Source organism: Phocoena sinus, chromosome 20 (genome assembly GCF_008692025.1).
Source record: "Phocoena sinus isolate mPhoSin1 chromosome 20, mPhoSin1.pri, whole genome shotgun sequence".
In the NCBI taxonomy this organism is placed as follows: domain Eukaryota; kingdom Metazoa; phylum Chordata; class Mammalia; order Artiodactyla; family Phocoenidae; genus Phocoena; species Phocoena sinus.
Window position 1 is genome coordinate 47,115,515 of NC_045782.1, and position 23,746 is coordinate 47,139,260.

Below are 23,746 nucleotides of genomic sequence, written 5' to 3' on the forward strand. Positions count from 1 at the left end.
TGGAGGAAAAACAGCATCCCCCCCAAATTGGTAGGGTTCCTGGAAAGCCCTCGGGGCTGCAGCCTCACTGGGTGGGGCTCTCCGGCTGGGGGATGCATTGAGATGTACCCCCGCCCAACACCCCTCAGGCCCCGGGGGGCCAACCCGCTGTTGAACGATCAGGACTGCTGGTTACGACTCCCGCACAGCTGAAAATGTTTCTCAGATGAGGAAATTCATGCCTTCCTTGAGGAGGGCGTCTGCTGTCTGGTCTGCACAGACCCCTCCCCTGCACTGTGGGGACCACCCTTCCTCCCCGCCAGGGGCACCCGGCCTGGCCACGTGGACTGGTTCAGGCTGAACATCTCACCCACCGTGGGGGAGATCTACTAAGATAAGGGACCCTCATCCTGGGGGGTTTCAAAGGCCAAGGCCACCCCAAAATCATTCTGGTTGCGTGTGCCTCTCACGGGCCCAGCACCCCAAGGGGCTCTGCTCGGCTGCCGCAGCCGAGGTAGGCCTGACCCAGATGTCCCAGTCCCTCATCTGCTGAGACCCTAGCCTCTGGGGCCTCCAGGGAGTCCCCATGGGACACGCACACGGACAGCGGGGTGAAGTTAGGATTCCGGACCATTGAAAACCTGCACAATAGTTCATATATTTATTCTTAAGCAAGTTATCAATAAAAAATTTAATACTAAAATGCCTTTACATAGAGTTTGCTGTTCATAAAACCTTTGTATTTTTTTTTGTTTGTTTTTAGTGTTTACATTGAAAAAAAAATTCAACCATCCTCTTAGTTTACACATTTACAAGAGTCGTGCTTTTGCCAGGTTTAACCATGGTGGGAAGGGCCGCGCTGTCCGCACGCACACGGACAGAGGGGGATGGGAAGAGAAAAGCAAAGGACAAAAGTCCACGGACTAGGGAGAAGAACCAATGGGAGGGCGGGAGGCCAAGAAAAGGCTGCCTGTTCGTTCGCGCCTGCCTCGGTGCTTGGGGTTGGAAGTAGCCTCAGGTTCTAATTTCTGTGGTTGGGGCTTCCCCACACATGCCTTGGCACTGGCCGCGTCGCCCCACAGCATCTTGCCACTTCCCCAGCCGCCAGCAGGACCTCAGCCGCCTCTCCAGGACGACCACCAGAATGAAATATTGCACTCGAGCCGAGACAAAGTGGAGAGCTGGGGTGGGAGAAGAAAGCTGGGGTGCAGGGGAATCCCTCCATGTCCCTATACTTCCCGTGGAGCCACCAGGAGCGGGGGAGGGGTGATTTCCTGGTTGGAAAGAAAAAGGGGCCCGGGCACCCACTGACATCCCTCATTTCCCAGGTACCTGGCTTGTGTCTGTGGGTCACACAAGAGCCCATCCTAAGGAGCAGTGGCTAACTTGGGAGGCCTTCCTGGGGCTCCCACTGTGGCCAGGGGAGACTTAGTATGGTGAGACATGGGGGCACGTGGCCCTCAGTGCGTATTTTCGGGGACAAGGGCTGCTGGGCCACGGGTCTGGCTTGCCCTGCTTGTCCCTCTTGGCCTCAGGAGAAGTGAAGGTGTGATGAGTTCTCCAGGGTTACGGGGGTGGTGCTGAGGGTCTGGGACACCCACACGGCACAACGGTAGCCAGGGCGCTGGGCAGAGGGCTGCTCCGTGCACCTGAGGCTGGGTTGTAGGCAGGAGGGAACCCTGCTCTGTGCCCCAAGCACTACCCTGCCAGGCCAGCAGCCCTGCCAAGTGGCCGCAGAAAAGTCCCAGAAACCTCCACATGAGTTGGCGGGGGCCAGTTCCTTCCTTGCTCTGAGTGAAGGCTGGACAAGCTGGCCATTGAGACGGAAATCAGAAATAACTTGGAACATTCAGGAAATAAAATCAAAACATCACTTTTTCTTATCGATAGTTTAAAATATTTGTTCATTTTTGCTTTGTTTTAAACAGAGGTAAGATACATATATGGCTGCCGTCACACTCTCGGGCTGGGGAGCCTGCCCTGGCATCCCTTCTCTCCCCGAGGGACCCTTATCGTCAAGCCCGCCCCCCAATCCTTTTTTTCCCAGGAGATGAATTAAAAGGAAATAAACTTGAGTGTGACTTCCATCTTAGACAGTCCCCCCAAGATATCAACAGGTGTAACCTAGGGTCCTGTCTGACCTCTCCTGTGCCCTCCGGCCCCCCTGCCCCCACCCCCAGCTGCCTCTGTTGTCACAGACGCCCCAGTTGGAACTCAGCTAGGCTGAGGAAAACAGTGCATTTTCAAAGAAACCCACCCCCCCCAAGAACAAAATCTCTACACACACACACACACACACACACACACACACACACACACACACACTCACGCACGCATACCCTCGTGTAAGCATGTAAGGAAAAAAAAATCCTTTTCGGCTTTTTTTCCATAAAACTTTCCCGCAGAAATACAATATTTACATAGAGAAATAAATAGACAACACACCTGATTTCTGCTTTCCCTGGTGGGAGACAGTCGGAGGTACTAGGGAAAATATGGCTTGGATTCTAATCTCTCGTGAACTGCCGATGTGGGAAAACAGAGAGGGCCGGTAGGTCCCAGTCGGGGCACAGGTGACCCTCCGCAGCAGACGGATGGAACTGGGTTCTGATGCCCGAAAGCTCTCTCTCCTTCCAGGGAAAATAATAAAAAAGCCTGGATCTTGCCTTGGTGGTTTTGCATATTTGCTCAGACCTGCCCCTCCGAGGTGTGGGCCAGCCTCCCGCTCGGAGGCATGGGGCTGGGTCCTCACGTCCTCACGTCCTCACGTCCCTGTGGCTCTGGCACTGGGCATGGCGGGGCAGGTGGGTCACCTGCAGCCGGTCTGCGCGGGCTCAGCACAGGACGGGCACACCATCGGCCGTCACCAGGCGCCCGGTGGTGGGGTCGTAGGTGCCCGCCAGGTAGTAGAGGTCCCGCCGGTCCTGGTACTTGCGGCTCCGTGTCATCTGCTCATACTGCTCGCGCCCCACTACCTGGCACTTGTGGGAGATGGTCTGCACGTCGTTCTCATCCTCGTGGCAGGACTGGTACAGCGCGTTCTGCTGGGGAAGGGGGGCGAGGAGCGCTCGGCGTCAGGTCTGGCCTTGGCCAGCGGACCCCACCCGACCCAGGACCCTCCGTTCTGGATAAGCTCTTAACTGTGTGGCCGGGGTCTGCGCCCGGACCCCCAGCAGGCTGGCAGAATTGGAGAAACACTTGTTTCTGCACCGTCTGCAAACATGGTTCTCAGGGAAGACTGGAGAGTGAGCTGGGGGCATTTTCTGTCTTGGGTTGACCTTGGGAGGCAGGGATCAGCAGGCCCGTGGTGGGGGACATGGGCTGCTGAGGGCAGGTGCTACAGGCTGTTGTGGGCCACAGCCCCCCCCACAAGGTGAAACTGTCACCCATTGCGTGGGGAGCCACAAAGGCCCAGCTGGGGAGGGATCCAGGTGGCCTGGCTCTGGGGCCTGAGTCCTCAGCTGTGTTACTCTCTGTGGGGCCCACGGCACCCTTGGGCCGGGAGGCCTTGAGGTGTGGGAACCGGGGGCGAGGGATGTCCATAGATGACCACTCCCCTTCTGGCTGCTGGTGCCAGTTGCTGAGATACCCCTTCCCAGGCCCCCCACTCTGAGCCTGCCCATACCTCCGGACCCCCTGCCCCACCCCAGGCCCCACCTTCCCGTCGCTCTGCCGCTTCCCCAGCTTGGTCTCCTCTGGGTGGTAGAACCACTTGACCTTCACCACCATGTTGCTGCCCCACGACTCCCACATGCTCTCGATGCGGCCGATGTAGGGCAGGTTGGGCCGCCCAGCTGACAGGAAGACGGCACAGTCCCCGATGCGAAGCGTCTCCTTGCCCCGGACGATGGCCTTGTAGAACAGCTTCCTGGCCTTCCCCTTCATGCCGCGTCTCTGTAGGAGACAGCCAGGGGCAGAGGGCAGTGAGGACAGGAGCCTCGGGGACAGGCGGTGGGCAGGGGACACAGGACAGAATGACAGAGACAGGCGCAGGGAGTGTGTAGGAGAGACAGATGGTGTGTCTTGTGTGTAAGTGTGCATGGTTGGGCCCACCTACCTGTGTGGGGTTCCCCGACCACTTCCAGAGCTGCCGGGCAGGCAGGAAGGCTGAGATCTTTGGCCGGTTTTCCACGGAGGGCAGCCGCTGCCTCCGGGACAGCTCTTTGGCTTTGGAGAAGCTCAGGGCCTCCTTGCGCTTGAGCCTGGGTCTGCCACTGCTGGGGCCCGCGCCCACACCCCCACCGGCCACCGCGGCCCTGGACAGGAAGCAGCGCTGGGCGTGCGGGTGTGGGCCAGCCCCCTTGGAGCGCAGGGCCTCGGGCTGGGCCAGGAGAGCGGGCACCGGGTGGGTGAGGCAGGTCTGCAGCAGCAGGGCTGGGTCCTCCTCGTCTGAGCTGTAGGAGGAGCCCTCGTCATCCGAGGAGCAGAGGCTGGAGGTGGACAGGGAGCCAGAGGAGGAGGAGGTGGACGAGCCCGAGGAGGAGGAGGACACGGAAAGGCGGGCGAGGAAGCGGGAGGGCACGCCGGGGGCCAGGCCAGGCCCGTCCTCCTCCTCGTCCGAGTAGGAGCTGTGGCAGTCACTGTCGCAGGGCAGCGGGTACTCGGCCTGGCCTGTGAACTTGCGCAGCGCCAGCCCCATGGGCAGCGGGTGGACAGGCGACCGCCCCTTCCTGTCCTTGCCCACAAGGGCCGGGTGCCCATAGCTGGGGCCGGGCAGGGGCCTCCCTGGCCTGGGTCCCACATCCTTGTCACCCGCATGCAGCGCCTTGCAGTTCTTGCTCTTGGGGGAGGTCACGCCCTCATGGTCCAGCTTGACCAGGAACTCGCCGCCCGCCCGCCGCCGCCCGCCCTTCTCGGCCTCCGCCCGCTCGGCCTTCTTGGCCCGCAGCAGCTTGTGGGCACCCCCGGGCAGGCCGGGCCCAGCCCCGCCGACAAAGGGAGCGTAGGAGCTGGCCAGGCTGCTGAAGGAGTCGGCGCGGAAGCCGTTGCCGAACACGGGAGCGGCCACGCTGTGGACGGGGAAGAGCGCCTCGCGGGCCCGCAGCTTCCTGGCGCTGCCGTTGAGTTGGAAGAGGTTCTGCAGCACGCCCGGCCCCTTGCCACCTGCTGCGGCCGTGGCCACCGCCTTCCGCTTGGTCTGCGCCACCGCGGACCAGCTCAGCAGCGGGCTGCCCCGGCGGCCCAGGAAGTGGTCTGAGGCCCCCGCGGAGGGCTTGGTACCAGAGGCCAGGAGCTCCGCTTTGCCTGGGGAGAGGCCAGGGAGAGTCAGAGGAACTACCTGCCCGCCCCTTCTGGCCCCCCACTCCCGAGGGTGCCTCCCCACCCGAGGGCCCCGCAGTCCCGCGAGTACCAGCTTTGTCTTTGCCTACGGATTTCTTCCCGGGGGTCTTTGAGGCTTCAGGGCCATCATGTGCCTTGGGAGACAGGCTGGGAGCGGCGGCCTCACCAGGTGGGGGCGCCTCGCAGGAAGATTTCTTGGTCCTTCGGCAGCTGCTGGACACCAGCAGGGCTGGCGAGGGCTCTGTGCCTGCAGAGTGGACCAGTGGCCTCAGTGATGTGCTGCCAGGGTGACCGCCTCCCCTCGCTCCCTCCTTGGGAGACTGGACGCAGGGGAGGCCCAGCCCGACTCCAGCCATAGGGGCTGACCCAGAAAGGGAAGGACCCCACGCTGGAGGGCCCTGGGGCTCACACTGGATCTTGAAGTCCGGAGGCAGCAGCCTGATGTTGGAGACAGCGATGTGGCCAGTGTCCCCATCGTCAAACTCCACCACCACGGAGTCCAGGTCGTCTTCCTCATCACTGGAGGCGCCTGGAGACAGGGCCCACCTGAGCACGGGGCCCTCTGCTCGGGGCCCACGGGGTTCTCCCTGGTGGCCGGGTGGCCGGGACGGGAGGATGACAGGAAGGGCTCCGTAGCACCTGACAGATGACGCTGGGATATTCTGCTCCCTGATCACATTTGACCTTGGAGCTGCCATGGCGGCTGGGAGCAGCCTGGCTCCCCTCCACCTTCCGGAGTGCGGCCGGAGAGGCAATATTACCGCCATCCATCACCCGCATCCCAGGGCACACTCACAGGGACGTGGGGCCCCGACCTCCCCCTACGCACACGCGCATGTGTGCAAACACATGCCTGGTTGAGGCCTGCCCGCCCCCCTGCCCCCGCACCTGTCAGACCGCAGGGTCCCCACATCCTGTGCCTGGGGGAGGGGGCAGAAGGATTTACCCCAGGAAAGCTGGTGCCCAGGTGACCAGTTTATAACCCTCAGGTCTGGGGCTCTGGGGCCCCTTCTCTGCTAGGCCTTCTGGACAGCCAGAGGCTCCACCCTGTCCTCACCCCAGGTCCCCCCTCGCCTTTTCCTGGCGACCAGGGAGCTGATGTTATCATCTGCTCTGTCTGACCCGCTCCAGCTTGGGAAGCAGGGCTGGCGGGAGGCCCTCCTTGAGAGACAGGGTCCCCTCCCTGGCACTCGGGTCTCTCATCTGCAGCTTCGCCTAAGGGGAGGGGCTGATGGGCCTCCCTGGGGGTCCCTGGGCGGGGCTTACCTCGCACTACACTGCCTGGGTACAGACAGCGGGACTTCTGGCTCCAGTAGGCACAGACCCTCGTGCCGGGCGGGAGGTACCTGCTGGACTGTGGCCGGACATCAAGAACCTGCGGGACCAGTGGGGGCGGCAGCCGTGAGTGGGCGGGGCTGGCCAAGGGCTGCCCGGGAGGGGCTGGGTGCAGCCAGGCCCACCTCCCTGGGGTGGTGAGCCGAGCGGGGGCTGTCCCCTCACCGCCTCCTGCAGCAGCTGCTCCAGTGAGTAGATCCTCTGCCGGTTGCCTCTCTCACCCTCGATGACGATGCTGTAGCTGAGGCGCATGGGTGGGGGAGCATGAGACAGGCCTGCGCATCCACCACCTCCCGCTCAGGCCTCAGCCCTCGTCCCTCCCTGCGCACGCCCAGGCCTTACATGTCGGGGGGCTGCAGGGTCCTGACACTGCCTGCGTATAGCAGACTGTCCTCTTTGGGGATGAGCACGGGCAGCCCGTCCTGTAGGTCCTCCTTGTGGATGGTGCATGAGCGTGCTGGGGAGACGGGGGTGTCAGCACCTGGCCCCCATCCGCCCCCTGCTGGCCCCAGACGCTCAGCATCCCCTCCTGGCCGCTCACCCAAGGCGGCGCTCTGCTCGGCGCTCAGGGGGCCACTGGCCTCCTCCTCCTCTGAGAGGCTGCTGCTGTCTTCAAACTCAAAGTCGTCCTCCACCGCGAAGCTCTCCAGCAGCCGGCTCACCGCCCGGCCCTTGCCCTGGGGGGTCAGAAGTGTCAGCTCTCTTGGGAGGGGCAGGAGAGGTCAGGGCTGGCTGGGTCTCAAGGTCGGGGTGGGGATGCTACCTGTTTGCCGGCAGCCTTGGTTTTCACCTTGCCCGCTTTCCTGCCCCTCCCCAGGATGGCCTTGGCGTTGCGGGGCGACAGGGCGATGGACAGGGCCCCGTTCTTCCGCTGTCGGAGGGGAGGGGCTGAGGTGAGGGTGGCATCAGCCTTCCTGCCCCCAGCCTGACCATGGTGTGACTCAGGCCGACCCTGAGTGTGACCCTGAATGTGAGTCCCAGAGTGTGACTTGGTGTAGCAAGTGGAGAGGAAGAGTGGAGTAAATGTCCCCGAAGGCCCTTCACATCTGGCACCCCCCCTGCTGGGCCCAGGACCCTGGCGTGCCCACTGGCCCTCACCCGCAGCCCTGGCTGGAGCACCGTGCTCTTGCGCGTGGCTCTCTTGAGGCGCTCACTGGCCAGCCTGCTGCCCTCCTCGTGGCAGGTGAAGGCCCGGGTGGGGCTGCAGAGGGCTTCCCTGCCGGGTGTGGCCCCCGGCTCTGCCCGCAGGCTGCCCTTGGCCTTGCCCTTGGCTTTCTTCTTGCCGGGCCCACCTGGGGGCCTGCGCCCCGGGGCCTGCTCCAGCTTGCTGCCCACCTTGGCCTTCACCGTCCTCCTCTTGACCTTGACCTCACTCTCGGGGCTGGACAGGCGGCAGGCCCCTGGGGAGGGAGGGATGGAAGCCGTCGCAGGAGCCCCAGCTGCCTGCTGGGGCCCTCGTCGGCCAGGCCTGCCCCAGCCCGCCCTCACCCCCTGGGTACCTAGCAAGCCCTGCCTCTCCTTCTTCTTCTTGGCCTTCTGGTTGGCCTCCATCTTGACCACGGAGGAGGGCGAGGGCCCCAGCACGGCCACGCGGGCCCCAGCGTGCAGTGCCAGCCCGGGCTCCTTGGGAGGTGCCTCTGTTTCCAACAGACCCTCGCAGTTTTCACTGTCCGAGCCGCTGCCTGGGGAGAGGCGGGTGGTCCAGGTGATTTGGCATCAGGGCAGTGCCATTTTGGGGTGGGTTCGGGGGAGCGGATCATTCGCATGTATGGATGTGTTGGGGGCTGAGTGGAGCCCGTCACTGTCATCCCGGGGCTGCTTCGAGGGCAGGCACCTGGGCCAGGTATCCAGGTGAGGGTGTTTGGACCAGAAAGGAGAAGGGGCTGCCTCTCTGACCTCCCTTTTTCTGCCTGTTTTCCTTTCTTATGCGCTGGGCAGTGGAGCACCCGCCTTGCAGGGCTGGGGACCCCCTTCCCCAGGGCAGCCCCTTCCTCTCCCTCGTCCCCCTGCCAGATGCCCTCCTGTTTCCTGCTTCCTCTTCCCTCCCTTTGTTCTTTCTCAGGCGGGACCTGGGGGAGGGGGCAGGGGCTGGCAGGGAGGAAGCATCTATTTTTCCAGGCTCCTGTTTCTGGACATGTGTGTTTGCTGGGGGCCAGATAACCCCTCCAGGTCACCGGGCCGGACGCTGCAGGAAGGCAGGCTGGAGCAGGCAGAAGGGCTATTTTTAGCCCCTCTTTCCAGGATGCATCCAGCAGCCTCTTTTCTCCCTGTGGCGCACGCCCCCCCCCGAGTGGGGGTGGGGCACGGAGAACCCATCCTGGGCCAGTGAGAGCTTCTCCCTGTGTCCGGCACACGCAGTGAGCCCTGACCAGGCGCTGATGGCTGTCCCAGCTCCCGCCCACCCACTCCCCCAGCCTCCAGTGACCGTGGAGGTCCTGGCCGTGCTGCTCAGACCGACAACTTGCCTGCCTCACGTGTTGCGGCCGCTGCCGGCTGGGCTGGGAACTTAGGTGTCTCCCTGCCAGCAACGCCACCATCTGGCTGTGGGTGCCGGGCTGCCCCAGACACCTTGGCGCTCTTGGCTCGCGACAGCTTCTTCCGGATGCGACCCCCTGGGGTGGCCTCCTTCCGCCGGAAGGGGCTGAGGCTGGTGGGCAGCCCCTTGCTCTTGACCTTCGGCTTCAGCTGGGCCGCCTTGTGGGTCACTGCAGATGCCAGGTCGCCCTGATCGCTGTTCTTCTTGCACCGAGCCTTCTCCTGTAGTAAACGGGCAGGTGGAGGCTGCAGTCACCGGGTCCCCCACCCTGAGCCACGGCCCTGTGACCTTCGGCCTCCCCTCTGCCAGTGCTGGGCCTGGAAGGTGGCACTTCGCTGGCCTTGCCCTCCAAAATGCCTGAGAGGGAATCTGGCCCCGGGGCACAGGGCCTGCCCACTGGAGCCTAAGCTTGTGCCTGTCCTGCCTCCCATTTCACAGCCTCCCCGGACGGCCCAGCCTACTCAGCTTGGCGGAGGGAGGCCAAGGGCCCAGGTGTTTGTCATGTCCTAGAGAGAGGGACCAGCCTCCTGCTCCGGGAGGGACAGGCAAAGTGACAACAGACTCAGACCCACCTCTCACCTGTCCCTCCCAGGTGGGAGGCACCCACTGCACTGAGAAGGAATGGGGTGCTGGCACCCCTGGGGAAGCCTGTCCCAAGGGAGGGGCAGTGCCCTTGGTCCACCCACTACACCAGGTATGCACCTGACATGGTGGACATCGTGAGCCCTCCCTCCTGAAAAGTCTCCCTGTGACCTGTGGTAACTGTGTGTTGCTTTCCTCCCGCTGGAGTGAGCAGAGGGAAGGGAGGCGTCGTGGAGCATGACCGGCCCCGGGTCATACCTGCAGCCTCAGAGGCTCGCCTCTGTGTGACGCACACGAAGCTCGCCCGACCTTGTCTGCTCATCTGAGCAGTGGGGCCCCAGCCGGATGGTGACACGGGGCAGGGCGGGGTGGCAGTGTTTGGCCTGGGGCTGGTCTACCGCCTGCCCCCTGTCCTGTCCATCTGACATCCTGCACCCGGGCTTGAGGGTGAGGCTGCTGGGGGACTCACCGCAGATGCGGGTTGCAGGCCCACGTAGGTGCCCTTCTCCAGCCGGCCTCGCTTCTTCGAGGGCTCATCATCGCCGCCCCGCAGCTCGGTGCACAGCAGGCTCAGGCTGGACCGCACTGCCCTGGGAGCACGGGGGGCGCGGGTCACACGTGGGCACCTGGGCCTCGTCCCCGAGACAGTCCCTGTGGCAGCAGCCAGGGCACCGTGGTGGGTCGTGTGGTGCAGCTGCCTGCCTGGGAGACCCACTTGCCCCTGTAAGGGCCCTGCTTCTTTCCTGGCCAAGGCTGTGCCCCTGGGCTAGTCTCCTCTAAGCACACAGAGCTGCTGGGAGGCCAGGGGGGCCAAGCCAGTGCTGAGCCCCCCGGCCCCCGCTACCTAGCTAGCCCCCTCTGCCCACTGACTGGGGAGGGGCAGCCCAGTGCTCGGGGGCCAGGGCTCTGTGGCCAGCTGGGCCACTGTGTGACCTGGGCTGTGGCCTCAGTCTATCTACCTGGAAAATGGGGATGCTTTAAACTGTGCCTCTGTGCAAGGCTGGGGTGGGATCATGCTGGCCTTTGCACTCACTAAGTGACCTTAGTGAGTGCAAAGGCCAACAGCTACCTCAGTTAGGAACAAAAAGGGCATCAGGAGAGGCCCCTGAGAAAGGGATCCACCCCGAGCATCTTTGCCACTGCCAGGAAGAGGATGTGGGGGACAGCGGCCAGAGAAACTCGTGCCCAGGCTCTGCCTCCTAGTCCCCAGGGACCCCCAGTGCCGGGCTCAGACCCCTCAGAGCTTTGTCCCCTGCTCTCAAGTCTCCGTCTCAAAGGAGAAACTCTGCACCCCCCGCCCCGCCACCCAGCTCCCAGATGGGGCCCTGGAAGCTGCTGACTCTGAGCCTGTTTCCCTGTGTCCCACAGGTGTGAGGCTGGGAGCTTGGCTGCCTGTCCTTTGCCAGACAGGGGCTGGGGGCTAGGCCTCTCACCTACTCCCTCCCTTACCCACACAGCATTAATGAAAATGAGTCACAGATGGAGGCTGAGGGCCCTGGCCCAGCCCTGGCCTTGTGCGGCCAGACGTCAGCTTTTACCTTCCCGCCCAGAGAGGCCAGGCAGGAAGCCGGCCCGGAACCATGCTTGGCCCCCGGGCCTCGGCCCTCCCGCTTCCTGCCTGGGCCCAACTGCCAGCAGCTACTGAAGGGCAGGGGCCCCCCAGAGGGATGGAGAGTGGGCAGGAGCCTGAGATGGGGGAGGGCGGGAGGGAACCCCGATCCTTAGGAAGGGCAGGGCCCCCCAGAGGGATGGAGAGTGGGCAGGAGCCTGAGATGGGGGAGGGCGGGAGGGGACCCCGATCCTTAGGAAGGGAGGGCCCTGGCCTTGGCTTCCTTCCTCGTCCAGCCAGGGCCTGTTTTCTCAGGTCAGTGGAGAAAGTGGCCACAATGCAAGCACCAGGATGGGGCTTCCAGGGTCAGGCAGGGGCTTGGCGCCAGGCGGGCTCGAGCAAAGCATGGGGCAGCTTCGCCAGGGGCTCCCCAACAGGGCCCCCTGCCAGGCCCTGGTCTTAGCCAGCAGCCCCTACAGTTCTGGCTGGTCCTCAAAGGGAGGCCCCTGGAGCCCCCGCCGGGTGACACCTGGGCAGGGCGGAGGGACAGCCTGGGGAGGCCCCCCAGCCATGTGGCGCATCCCCTCCCCGTCCGCAGCAGCCTATGCGAACTCCCCTCCCTGTAACCTTCTCCGCGTTCGCTAATGTTTTGTGACATAAAGCCCTGAGATTAATTTTTTGCCTCTGTCTTAACTGAAGGAGCCGTTTAGTGCCAATGTAACTATTATTACCAGATCGTCAGGACTGATGCAGTGCGCACACGCCGCGCCAATCGTGTTTGGAGGAGCTCGAGGATTTATGCAAATGGGCCTGCCGGGAGAGGCAATTTGTAGCCGAGAAGGACAATTATACCAGGCCCGGGAGTGCGCCAATGACTGCGCCGGGCGGGTAATGGATAATAACCGCGCGCCGGCAGCCACGCGCAGCACCGCAGCGTGACCAACGACTCTATACGGTGCAGATAAAGAGGCTTTTACGCAACGCCGCCTCGCACTCGTGGGGCCGGGCTGGGGCTGGGGCCTGGCAGGAGGGATGCCACGGCCCCAGCCGGCCACGGCCGGGTGCGTGGAGCTGGTGCGGCCATGCCCCAGGCCCAGGGGGAGGGGCTTGTCTGCTACGGGCTCAGTGCCCCAGACGCTCCCCACCGCGGCTGGCCCGGGGTTCTGGATCTTCAGGAGAAGCTGTGACGGAGGCCCAGCGGCCACGGAAGCCAGAGAGGAGCCCAGCCCCCACTGCCCGGGCCTCAAGGGCACCTGGGCCAGCCCAGCGCCACTGAGTAACCTCCAGCCCCACGCACCCCACGGGGCCCACGCATGCAAGACTCACTTGACTTTCTTGCCTTCGCTGGGTCGCAGGGCAGGCAGCAAGCTGGAGTATTTGCGCTTCCGTGGCCGGCCGGGCCCTCGCCTGGCAGGGCTTCGCGAGCTCTCGTCTCTCCTGGGAGCCACAGGAGGGGTGGGTGGTCAGAGGCTGATGCCTGTCCTGGCTCCCTGACAGGGGTCCAGGAGAGGGCAATACCCTTGGGGGCTGTGGCGGGGGGCGGGCCCTCCCAAGATTTGGCGGGAGCATGGTCCCCAAACAGAGGGCAAGGCTGAGCCAGCGTCCCCGCTGCCCCCACCATCCCTGCTTCCCAGTTCCAGCCGTCCAGCACACTCCAGTCAGGTGAGCTCCCCGCACTGCTACGGCAACTTTAGGGGTTCCCTCCGCCCTCCCACACCCCAATCCTGCCCCGGCCTCCCAGCCCCCTCTCAGACACCACTATTCTCACCCTTTGCCCCCCCCCGTCATGAGGACCGGCCTCTGCCTTGCACCAGTCTCTGTTGGGTGGTTCTTCCACCCCTCCACTCTCCCTTGGTTTCTCCACTGAGTGAACGCCTCAACCTTCCGCTACCTCTGGGGACCCTCCCAGGCCCCCACTTCTGGCCCAACTCATCCCAGCACACACAGGTTGACCTCTTCCCACAAGCCGGTGGCCCTGGGCTGGGCTGTGCCCACATCTGCCCCAGTGCCTGAACTGGGGGTGTCTCCACAAGCCACGCTCCAGCCCTCCCCGCCCCACTGCCAGCCTGGGCCATACTCATGGTCATGCCTGCGCTGCAGCCGGGCCAGCTCCCTCTGCTTCTCCTTGTAGCGCCTCTGCAACTCCGCCAGCTGCACACGCATCTCCACCTCCTGTGTGTCCAGCCGGTCGATGGCAGCCTTCAGCGGGCATACCTGGTAGGCAGGGGCACAGGGGCCTGTGAGCCCAGCTAGGGGGCCAAGATGGGGTGGGCAGGTGGCCAGCCTGGGCACTCGAGGCCTCCCCCAGGTCACGGCACTGGGCAATGGGGGCGACCAGGGCCCCCCACTCACAGGCTTGGTCTTGGGGGTCCAGGTGTCCTTGCGCTGCAGGATCTGCATACGGGGGGTGAGCATGGGAGCCCTGCAGGGGTCGGCAGTGGAGGGCTGGGCCAAGGAGGCGGGGCTGTCCAGGCCAGCAGCCTCTACCAGGGACCAGGCTGAGGCCAGCGTGGCCAGGCGCTGCAGGTTGAAGGCTAGCACATCCTCCTCTTCTGCAGGGGACATGAGGGTCAGTGTGTATGCAAGAGGCTCTTGATATCAGCCTGCATCTCAGCACAGCACAGCCCAGACTACTCCCTCCTACCCCGTGTACCCACCCCCCACCCCCAGACGCCCGGAGGCAGCCGGACTCCCTGAGACAGGCAGAGTGAGGCGGCCTGGAACAATGAGATGGGCACCTGGCGCTCGCCTCTGGTCTGGGTGGGAGAGGCGTCACCCTTGGTTACTGTGGGCCAGGTCGGTTGGGATGGCACAAGTCCTCAGGACAGTGCCCAAACCATTTAGGCACGTGGCTTGTTATGCTCTTAACAGAAACTGCCTTGCATTTTTGCCCTCTTCCAGATCCATGAAAACCCGGAGAGTCAGCCCTAGTGGGTGGGGAGGGATGGCCCAGTGCAGGGTCAGAGCCGAGCCAGTGGAGGGCAGTGTCCATCCAGGGGACAGGCCTGGAGTGGAGACTTGGGACTGAGCGCAACCATGGGGAGAGGGTGGTGGCAGAAATGGGGGTTGGGCATGCACAGGTGGGCTGATCGTATGAGGAGTTACGGCTGGGGAAGGAATCCGCCAGGATGAGCCCTGTGGGGTCAGACAGGGTGCCTAGTGCTGGAGGTGTCAGTGGGCAGTCGTGATTTCTAGAACACACAGCCAGCTCTGCCCTCTGAGAAGGCCTGAGAGCAGCAACACCCCAGTAGCAACGAGCACAACTAGCACCCTGAACTTGGCTTCTAAAATTCTCTGAGGAAGGGAACTGGGCTCCTTGGAGAAATGGCTGATTCCAGGGACTGGGACGTTCGGGGTGAGCTGGGAACACAGGAAGTTCTCAGAGGATGATCCAGCTGAAGGGGCCGAATCTGAGATAATTCAATCACCAAAATTAAATAGTGACAGTGACAAATTATAACGGACTGAAGTGAATAAAAATCCACAAGTCACACTGATATAGATAAATGAATCCAATGTTTGAAGAGGAAGGGGATATCACACCATTTCAAAGTCCCTCCCCACGAAATACTTAGTAACTACAAAAGGGGAAGTGCCCAGCCATAGCCTTAATGGAGTTATCATGGTGACCCACCCTCAGTGATGGGACAAAGCACAGGTGGACACCGGAAGTTCAACCCTCTGTACGCAGTGCTGGGTCAAGGCCAGAGGTGGGTTGCTGGGTCAAAGGTGCCCCGGGAAGGTGGGGGAGGCGCTGGGGGGGCTTTCTCCTCCCACCTCCAGCTGGGGCAGGGATATCTGCAAGCTCCATTTCAGCTAAAAGTTCCACAGGGTCTCCTCATCTCTTGGGGTTACTGTGACTGCTAGGAAGCCCCTCTGTTCCTCCCTGAAGCCCCCCCACCCCGGCCCCCACTCCTCAGGCTAAGCCCGCTGAGACTGCAAGGTCCTGCGGGGTGAGCTCTGCGAGGGGATGGTGGGCTCGGGGAGATGGCAGGGGTGGCGGTGCTGCTGGGTTCTCCTCTGGCCTCCAAACAACAACCGGCCTTGCTCTCCAGTTCAGGGAGCTGTGCGGCAGACAATAACAGCCCCACCCCCTAGCCTCGGGGGTCTATAATCCCTGTCCCGGGAGAGATGTAGGGCTGGGCTGTCCAGGCAGATTGAGGGCTCCACAGGCACAGAAGAGGGCCAAGGCTTGGACTTCCCCCAACCAGCCAGGCCGGTAGAAGCTGCTGGGGCCAGGAGAAGGTGGGAGGAGGGGTGCAGGTCAGCAGGGAAGTTCAAAAGGGGGGTCTGGGATCTTTGACTCACCTAAACCAGGTGGGTCACTCAGGAACAAGGGGTAACCATACTCCGGAAGGGACAGGGCCTGGCCTTCCCAAAATTCCAGGGTGGATGGGAAGCCCAGTGGGCACCATGCCCCCCAGTGGCCCCTCCAAATGCAGAGTGGAGCATTTTGGGTGTCTTGGGGATGGGCCCTTGCAGGCAGGCCCCACCATCCACGCCAGCCAAGTGAATGGCCAGAGAAGTGTCCGACTCCCTCCCACCCCAGGGCTCCATCTGGGGCCTGAGTCCCTGCCCCCCTGCGATGGAGGTCCGCGGGCTGGGCAGCCTGCCCACTGAGCTCCCTGGACTTGAGCCCAGGTGGGGGATAAGCCAGGGTCCTGCGGCCAACTCCTACTGGTGGGGGATGTGAGGGCTCTGGACGCCCACATCAGTGAGGGTGGGGCTGGCCCCAGCCTGGGAGCAAAGAGCCCGGGACCTGAACACCAGCTCCACTCGGCCCGGCTATGGGAGTTGGGGGCCATGTCACCTTTCAGAACCTGGTTACCTCCTCACCCCCACTTCTCAGGGGCCGCCACCTGGCCTTTCACCAGCTCTGCCTGGCCTGGGAGGTACTTCAGGGGGTCTCCTCTGGGAGGAGGGGGCAGGAGGCCCCGATGTCCCTCTGGATCTCTACCCCTCCCTCTCCCCTCTGTACCCTGGCCAGTTCCCGGCATGGTCTTCTCCCGCCTCCTCTGTCTGTGAGTCCTGCCTTTTGCTCAGAAAATGAGCTGATTTCCTAAGTAATTTCAGGCAAAGCAGTCACTGAGCTTGCAGGGAACGGCTCTAGAGCTGAGAGGCTGCGCAGACGGGCCAATTAACTGGGGCAGAGGGAGGGTGGGGGCCTGGGAGCAGCAGGAGGGGAGGGTGAAGGCCTGAGGGCTCCAAGAGGGGAGGGCGGGGGTCTTGGGAGAAACAGGAGGGGAGAGGGGGGTTTGAAGGTTCCAGAAGGGAAGGGTTGGGTGGAGACCCAGCAGTGGCAGCAGGGCCTGGCCTGGGCTGGCAGCTGCAATACCCACAATGGGACACACGTGGTCTACACGTGAGCATCCATTCAATGAATGGGCACGGGTCCAGTAGGCATTCACATGCACAGACCGGTGGCCACACACATGGCGCCCGGCAGCCTGCTCAGTGCACCCTCACGCCAGCCACGCTCACGCGGTGGCTCTGGGCAGCAAGGCCCTGACTGGGGCAGCCCCGCCTCACGCTACAGCTCCAAGCGAGGCCCTCCCAGAGTTCCTGACCGGCAAGGGCTCCCCGGCTTACTCTCTTCAGCACAGTGGTGGCCCCTCTGGTCAGACAAGAGAGGAGTGACACAGAGACCTTCAGGGAAATTAACTTTACAAGAACCTTCCCGTATCTCCACGCAGCACAAGAGGTGCTGGTGGCTGGCAGTTGGCAGTGGAGAGCTTCACGCGGTGGGAAAACGAGCGGGCCAGCTGAGGACTTCGTTGGGTTCTTTCTATAAATATCAACAGGGCACAAAGCCTGGCTGGGGGTGCTCCCCCCACCGCCTGAGGGGTTCCGGCAGGGAGCGCCTGGGAGGGGTCCCTGTGGGGGACCTAAGTGCTAGAGAGGCCTAAGCAAACACCTGGCCCTTGGGCTCTGGTCCGAGTCAGGGCGGCAACAGCCTTGGGCTGGCACCCTGGGGACCTTGGGCAGGGTGCAGGGAGCCCAGGAGCATCTTGTCCCACAGGTCAGCCCCAAGGCCTAGTGAGGCTGAGGGGGACGTGGGGGGTGCCACCTCCCCGGGGCCTGGGAGGCGAGGGCTGCCACGTCCTGAGCTGGGCCCCGTGCAGGCTAGGTTCGGAAGCTGCAAAACCCAAGGAAGTGAAAGCTTATAGCAAGAGCACCATCTTTCCTACCCGCTTCCTGGCTGTGAGGCCGTAGTTTAGTGACCTGACCCCCCTCACCCCCACCCCTGTGGGCCTTGGCATCCTTGCGTGTAAACTGGAGACACCCTCAAGCCCCTTCAGGGCACCGTGAATGTCCACGGCCACCTTTCTGACACCGTCGTCAGGGTGCAGGCCTGGCCCTGAGGCCCTACCCCATGGCTCATCCTGCAGCCAGGGCTGGGGGTAACACCGTGTGGGCACACCTGCCTGGTTTCCTGACAAGGGGCCACATTGTGGGGACAACGGAGCAGGGCTGAAGGCCACTGGCCGGCTGACCTTGAGCCTATGCCCAAGGGTCCAGCTCCTGGGGCTCCGGAGGGATGGGGCTTACCTTGCAGGTCTGGCTCAGTCCTCTGCTGCTGGATTTCCAGGTCGGCCAGCTCGCTGAGCAGGGCAATGCCATGAATCCCTGAGCTACGGGGCAGGGGAGCTGTGCTGGGTGGCCCAGGGACAGTGGGGGGCTGAGGGTCCAGTGGGCTGACAGCGGGCAGATCCCCCAGGTTGATGGTGGCTGCCACCAGGGCGTCCAGACCCGGCAGCTCCCTGGGCGGCTGGCTGTTTTCGGGAGTCAGCCCCCAGTCCTCCTCCTCCTCCTCCTCCAGCTCGGCCTCCTTGAACTTGGCCGCCTCCTCCGCCTCTGCTTCTGCAGGGGCCTGCTGCTCGCCCGGCTTGGCCTGATCCGGGGCACCCAGGCTCTTTGCTGGCTGCTCCATGGCCTGGGGGCTGGCCCCCAACGAGGGCCCCTGCTCTCCCTCCTCCCGTCCCTCTTCTGTGGTCCTCTCCTCTTGGGCCCCTCCCTGAGTAGAATCAGCCTGGCCAGTGGCCTCAGGGCCCCCTCCCTCGAGGAGGGCCCCACACCGCAGTTCTCGCAGCCCCTCCAGTGGGCTGGGGTCCGCTGCCTTCCCCGGGGGTCCCCGCTCGGCAGGGTTGGGGTGTCCGGCAAGGTCCTGGGTGGCCTCCCTGGCCCCTGAGGGCAGCCCAGGCTCCTCCAGGTTCTGGGGGCTGTGTGGGCCCAGCTCCCTGGGTGGGAACGTCCTGGCCAGCTCAGGCTGGGCCCCCGGCGGGGCGGTTTGCATAGTTTCGGGGTCCGAGAGGTCAGATGAGTGCACAATGCGGGGCAGGGAGAAGCCTGAGCCGGCCGCAGGGCACGTGTATCCGGGAGGCAGGTCTGCAAAAGAGGGCGCTGTCAGGAGAGAGCAGCTGGGGGTGAGGGTGACCTCAAACACCTCAGACCCACACCTGGCGGGGAGGGTCCCCAGACAACCCTCTGCCTGTGAAATGTGTGAGGCAGGAATGGGGACGTGGTATGTTGAGGGGGGCAGCAGGGGAGCACCAGGTGCAGGAGGGGAAGCCCCCAGGCCCTCCTCCTTGGCCAGGACAGCTGTGTGCTCCCCAGCTCGGGCCACTGCCTCGTGCGGGGTGGGGGGTGGGGGGTCCATGGCGGTCCCTGGAGGCCATCCCTGGTCTGTGTGGTGTGGCTAACCAGAAAAGGGGGATTTTAAAACAAGATACTTGAATCAGGGCTTTCCCTGAACCAGAACGAGCTGGCAGCCTGTCGGAGGCATTATGCCCCATTAACTACAATAAAAAAAAAAAAAAAGGAAAAAAACTCTAAAAAAAAAAAAAACCCAACAACCTCGGATGGCTTCAGCCTCCTTCTTGTGGAACTGGGACGAATTTTATGTTCGCCACACGGGCTTCCCGTGTACACTCTCAGCCTAATTCAGAGAGAATCAGATAGCTGTGGAGGAGCTGGGGGGCGGAGGGTGGGAGGGCAGCTACAGAGGCCGAGGCCAGGCCTGGACCCTCCACCACAGGCTGCCTCTCCTTGCCTTGGGCCCAAGTGGTGGCATTTCGGGCCCTGACAGTGAGGATGAGCTCCCTTGCCCAGCTTCGTCCCTGCTGCCCTGTGGTCCTGCCACTGTCCCCGGCGGGCCAGGCGCTTCCTTATCCACAAGGCTCCAGTGCCAGCCGGCTGGGCCTGACCTTCATCCTGCCCCATCTGCCAGGGGCGGGGGCCCTGAGTGCCTCCCCTGTGGGTCCCCCAGAAGGACTGTGGAGAAGAAGGAAGAGAAAGAGCAGGGGGACAGGCGACCTTGCCCCAGGCCCTACTGGGGGGACTGGGTCGGTGAGGACACCCTTGAAGGTGCTAAGCCAGGCAGCCCTGCCCCCCATTCAGCTCTGCCCACCAGACAAGTGACAGGCCTGAGTGGAGGGGGGCAGGCCAAGGCCAGCCCAGTGCCGCCCGCTCTCACCTGGTTCCAACGTGTTGAGGTCGGCTCCGGGCCGCTGGCCCTCCCCACTCTTCTCCTCGGCGCTGGGCAGCTTGGAGCCTGGCCCGGGGCTGCCGGTGGGGCAGACGGATAAAGTGCACGGGGCGCCAGGATGCGGCGGTGGTGTAGGGCAGCTGGCGGCGCGGGGCTTCGGGGCGGGAGAGTGGCAGCAGGGTGACAGCTTGGCAGGGCCTGCGGTGGCGGGTGAGGGGGTGCCCTTGGCCGTGGGGGTTAAGGCAACTGGCTTGTGGGTGGACTTCAAGGCCTTCTCCTGGGCGGGCTCCTCCAGCTCCAGGTGGCGGTCCTCAGGCTTCTGCTGTTGGGTTGGGGCAGAGGCTCAGCCCGGCTGGGCCCCCTGCTCAGGGCATCACATCAGCGTGGGGCAGGGGTGGGGGGAGCGTGCAGTGGGGACTCCTGGGCCAGGCCAGGTTGCAGCAGAGAGGCAGCCAGCAGTGCCCTGGGTCCCAGCTGGGTGTGGCCGAGGGGGCAGGTACCTGGAACTGGGTGGCCCGCTGCTGCTCCAGGGCCTGAGCGGCTCGCTGCTGCTGCTGCTGCTGCAGGGCGTAGAGCTCCTGCTGCCGTAGGAACTGGGACCGCGAGTAGACAGGGAGCTGGCCTGGGTGCTGCATGTGGGAGGCAGGGCCCCGGCCCCCGTACATGGGGGGCCACAGTGAAGCCTGGTCCATGACATCAGCTGTGGGCCGGGCCAAAGGGCTCGTCAGCCCCGGCGGGGACAGAGCGCGGGGCTGCATCCCAGCCACCGAGCTGGCCTCTGCCAGCCCTCACCTCCCGCTCGACCGCCTCGCACCTGCCTCCCGGGCTCTGGCCGGGTGCCTGCCTCCCTGTCCCTTCCCCTACCCCCGTGTGGGCCTGCTCCCTTCCTCAGACCCACTTCTGACAGCCGCACACGCGAGCAGCCTGGCCCGGGAGGCCCTTACCAAGCGCATGGGGGGCGGCGTGGGGCGTGGGCTCAGGAGGCAGGATGACGAGCTGTGTGGGGGCGTCCTGGGAGAGGGGGAAGACGGGGGGCATGGAGCCAGGCACGGACGCAGGGAAGCCGGGGGGCAGGTTCTGGTGCAGGGCAGGGTGCCCGAGGCCTGGGGAGACAGGACACTGAGGTCAGGCAGTGCGGGGCAGGAAGCAGGGCTCCAGGTTGAGGGCTGTCAGCCCCAGGCCAGCAATGACCACCACGCCCGGCCAGGGCTCTTGTCCTGCCCCATGCACCCCTACCTGCCCTCAGAGCACTGACCGTAGGAATGTCCCCCCATCCACAGGGAGGGGCTGCGGGTGCGGGGCAGCCAGGGGGGGTGGGCAGGGTGGGGATGGGGGGCTGGGTCCCCGCCCAGCTGGCTGCTCTGCAGGGAGGAGCCCCCGGCGATCATGAGATGGGGGGCCAGGTCTCCAGGGCAGCCGCTTGACGGGTGGATCCGGGCGAACTCCACGAGGTCCTTGTTGTCCCTGTACGTCACGGGGGATGGGTGAGGGCTCAGCACAGCTGCCATCCCTGGCCCAGCTCCTCCACCTCACCCCTCGGGGTCACGCTCAGCACCAGAGGTATCTGTCCCAGCAGCAGTCCCCCAGCAGAAGGGGAATTAGCAGAGGAGGGAGGGGGAGTTAACAGAACTCCCTCCAACAGGGACAGAAACCCCAGCAAAGCCTGGGGTGGGTACACAGCTGTGCCCGAGACAGGCCACAAAACCTGACACAGTGGCCACTTAATCCCACACGGCAATATCGGGTGAGCCCAGAGGCACGGCCCAGACCCCACCCCGAAGGCTGCAGCCCGGTTCTTACTGCAGCAGCAGCTCACGGCCGGCGAGCCCCAAGCGGTCCTCGCACAGACGCACCCTTTCCTCCTCGGCCTCCAGGTCCAGAGCGTGGGCGGAGCGGGGCCCACTGCCAGCTGCACAGGTTAGAGATGGTAGAAAGGGGCGAGGGTTGGGGCGGCTGGGGAGCCAGCAGGAACCCTACTTCGAGCCAGGGGGGCCGACGAACTAAGAGAGGGTCTCCTGACCCGTGGCCCTCGCAGGGAAGGGGCAGGGCAGGGCAGCCCTGGGAGGGCCTGGAGACATGGGGAGGTGATGGGCACAAAGGCCCAGGGCCCAGCCCTGGGAGCCTCAGGTGCGTGGATGAGGGCAGGTCAGCAACACAGCCCCACGCCTCCCTCTCTGTGGAGGGGCCATACCTTTGAAGGCGGGGGCTGCCCGGCCCTGCCGCCCTGTGTTGGCACTGTAGGCTGACTCCGCCCGGCTCACCGTGTCCTTCTGCCGGGCCAAGGCCACCGCAATGCCCACAGGCGGCTGCCGCACCTCCCCATCGCCATGCGGAGCGTCGTGCTCTCGGCTTCGGGCACAGTCGGGCCTTTCCATGTCGCCGGGGGCCTGGCCTGTGCCCTTGGAGGCTGGGAACTTCCCGTCCTGCTGGGCACAGCTGGCCTTCAGGCCCCCCAGGCCCACGAAGGGCACCTTCTGGCCGACGACCAGTGCTTGGTTGCTGTACTTGAGCAGGTTCTTCATGGCCGAGACCTCGTCAGGCGGGGCGGGCAGGTCCTGAGGCAGGAGGGCGGCCTGCTGCAGGGTGCCGCCAAAGGGGTCCAGGTAGGCGCCAGCCTTGCACTCCTCGCTAATGGCCACGGTGGCCCCCTGGCCCGACTGGACACTCCAGGGGGTCGGGGGCGGCCCGCCGTAGCCCAGAGACGCCAGCTCCAGAGACTTGCGCTTGGCCTCGGCCCCGCTGCCCCCCGGCTCTACCTCGGGGGCCACCGACTGCTGCTGATGCCGGATACGAGCCACCTTCTGGGCCCCGGGGGCACCCACAGGGGTCTCCTTGCTGGCAGTCTTGTCTAAAGTGCAGCAGGCCTGGGTGACTTTCCCGCCCAATGGGTCCTGGTGACTTGGCCGGGCGCAGTCCTGTGAGGGGGCGGGTAACTCAAAGTAGCCGCTTTTGTCCAGACCTGCTTTGGGGAGCCCCGGGAAGGGGGCCTCGGGGCCTGCGCCGTCCAGGTACTCCAGGCCCTTCAGCCGGGGGGCGTTGAGGGCCGCCTCGAAGCTCCCGGGCCGCCGCTCGCCCTTGCCCTCGGCCTTCAGGTGGGCATAGGAGACCCCATAAAGCGCAGCATGGTCAGGCACTGCAGGCCCATTCAGGTGCCGGTCCTTGCCCTCACCCGCCACGGCACAGGCCTCGGCCACCTGGAACGGGCGGCTCTTGTCGGCCAGGTGTCCCACGGAAGGCACGAAGGTGGGCCCGCTGGCCTTTGGGTCCCGGGGGGCTTTGTCCTGCAGGGGGCAGAGCCCATCCGGGCCCCCATGCAGCTGCAGGCAGGGGAAGGAGCCGCCGGCCGTGCTGAGGGGTGGGGGCGGCCCGGCAGGCAGGCCAGACGGCACCGTGTAGGGCACGGCATGGTGCAGCAGCTGCCTCCGCTCCAGGCACTCGCCGAAGGCTGGCCCAGGCTCCACGGGGCCGGCTGCCTCCTTGGTGCAGCGTCCAGAGGCCGGCACGCCCACAGCCGGCCGCCCCAGCACACCCCCTGCGCAGCTGGCCAGCGCGGACCTGCCCAGCTCACCGTCGAGCACCTTGGTGTTGAGAAGGCAGGAGGCCAGGTGTTTGGGGCGGCCCTCGCAGGCACCCCGGGCCACGCCACCCTCCTTGCAGTGCGAGTCCCCCGGTACGGGCAGCACCAGCTTGTGCCGCCCCCTGACGATATCCTCCTCCACCACCGGCCGCTCCTTGCCCTCGGCCGCCTTGCCGGCTTTCTCTTTGCCCATGAGGAAGCGGTCGAACTCCTTGGTGCCCTTCTGCAGGTGGCCGGCCTCGCCCCGGTCGCGGCTGCAGGAGCTGATGGGGTGGCCGGGGGCGGCCCGGGCCACGCTGGGGAAGTTGTGGTTGGCGGGCAGGAGCGTGGGCTGGGGCGGCAGGTTGCGCAGGTAGAAGTTATCTGTGTGCCGAGAGAGCTGAGGTCACCGGGAAGCCTGGGGCAGGGGCTGGAGGGCTCAGT

General features: G+C 64.6%; 1 protein-coding gene across 7 annotated transcripts in view; it reads right to left on the reverse strand.

Annotated features, from left to right (window-relative positions):
• Positions 1 to 618: 618 nt before the first annotated feature.
• The window catches only part of BAHCC1 (BAH domain and coiled-coil containing 1), a 57,921-nt gene continuing 34,793 nt past the window's right edge, over positions 619 to 23,746 (reverse strand). For 3 of the 7 annotated variants that reach the window (XM_032616811.1, XM_032616810.1, XM_032616812.1), the window contains 24 exons: positions 21,938 to 23,686; positions 21,547 to 21,655; positions 21,002 to 21,210; positions 20,691 to 20,849; positions 20,247 to 20,446; positions 19,735 to 20,068; positions 17,811 to 18,647; positions 13,614 to 13,813; positions 13,339 to 13,475; positions 12,588 to 12,698; positions 10,182 to 10,302; positions 9,060 to 9,351; positions 8,094 to 8,276; positions 7,693 to 7,994; positions 7,358 to 7,465; positions 7,136 to 7,271; positions 6,937 to 7,051; positions 6,760 to 6,835; positions 6,526 to 6,634; positions 5,669 to 5,788; positions 5,330 to 5,506; positions 4,037 to 5,223; positions 3,637 to 3,873; positions 619 to 3,023 (listed from right to left, as the gene is read on the reverse strand). In XM_032616811.1, coding sequence (XP_032472702.1) covers positions 2,814 to 3,023; positions 3,637 to 3,873; positions 4,037 to 5,223; positions 5,330 to 5,506; positions 5,669 to 5,788; positions 6,526 to 6,634; positions 6,760 to 6,835; positions 6,937 to 7,051; positions 7,136 to 7,271; positions 7,358 to 7,465; positions 7,693 to 7,994; positions 8,094 to 8,276; positions 9,060 to 9,351; positions 10,182 to 10,302; positions 12,588 to 12,698; positions 13,339 to 13,475; positions 13,614 to 13,813; positions 17,811 to 18,647; positions 19,735 to 20,068; positions 20,247 to 20,446; positions 20,691 to 20,849; positions 21,002 to 21,210; positions 21,547 to 21,655; positions 21,938 to 23,686 — 7,418 coding nt within the window. In that variant the 3' untranslated portion in view covers positions 619 to 2,813. The remainder of the gene's footprint in view (positions 3,024 to 3,636; positions 3,874 to 4,036; positions 5,224 to 5,329; positions 5,507 to 5,668; positions 5,789 to 6,525; positions 6,635 to 6,759; positions 6,836 to 6,936; positions 7,052 to 7,135; positions 7,272 to 7,357; positions 7,466 to 7,692; positions 7,995 to 8,093; positions 8,277 to 9,059; positions 9,352 to 10,181; positions 10,303 to 12,587; positions 12,699 to 13,338; positions 13,476 to 13,613; positions 13,814 to 17,810; positions 18,648 to 19,734; positions 20,069 to 20,246; positions 20,447 to 20,690; positions 20,850 to 21,001; positions 21,211 to 21,546; positions 21,656 to 21,937; positions 23,687 to 23,746) is intronic. The other 4 variants (XM_032616814.1, XM_032616815.1, XM_032616816.1 and 1 more) reach the window with 4 other exon arrangements.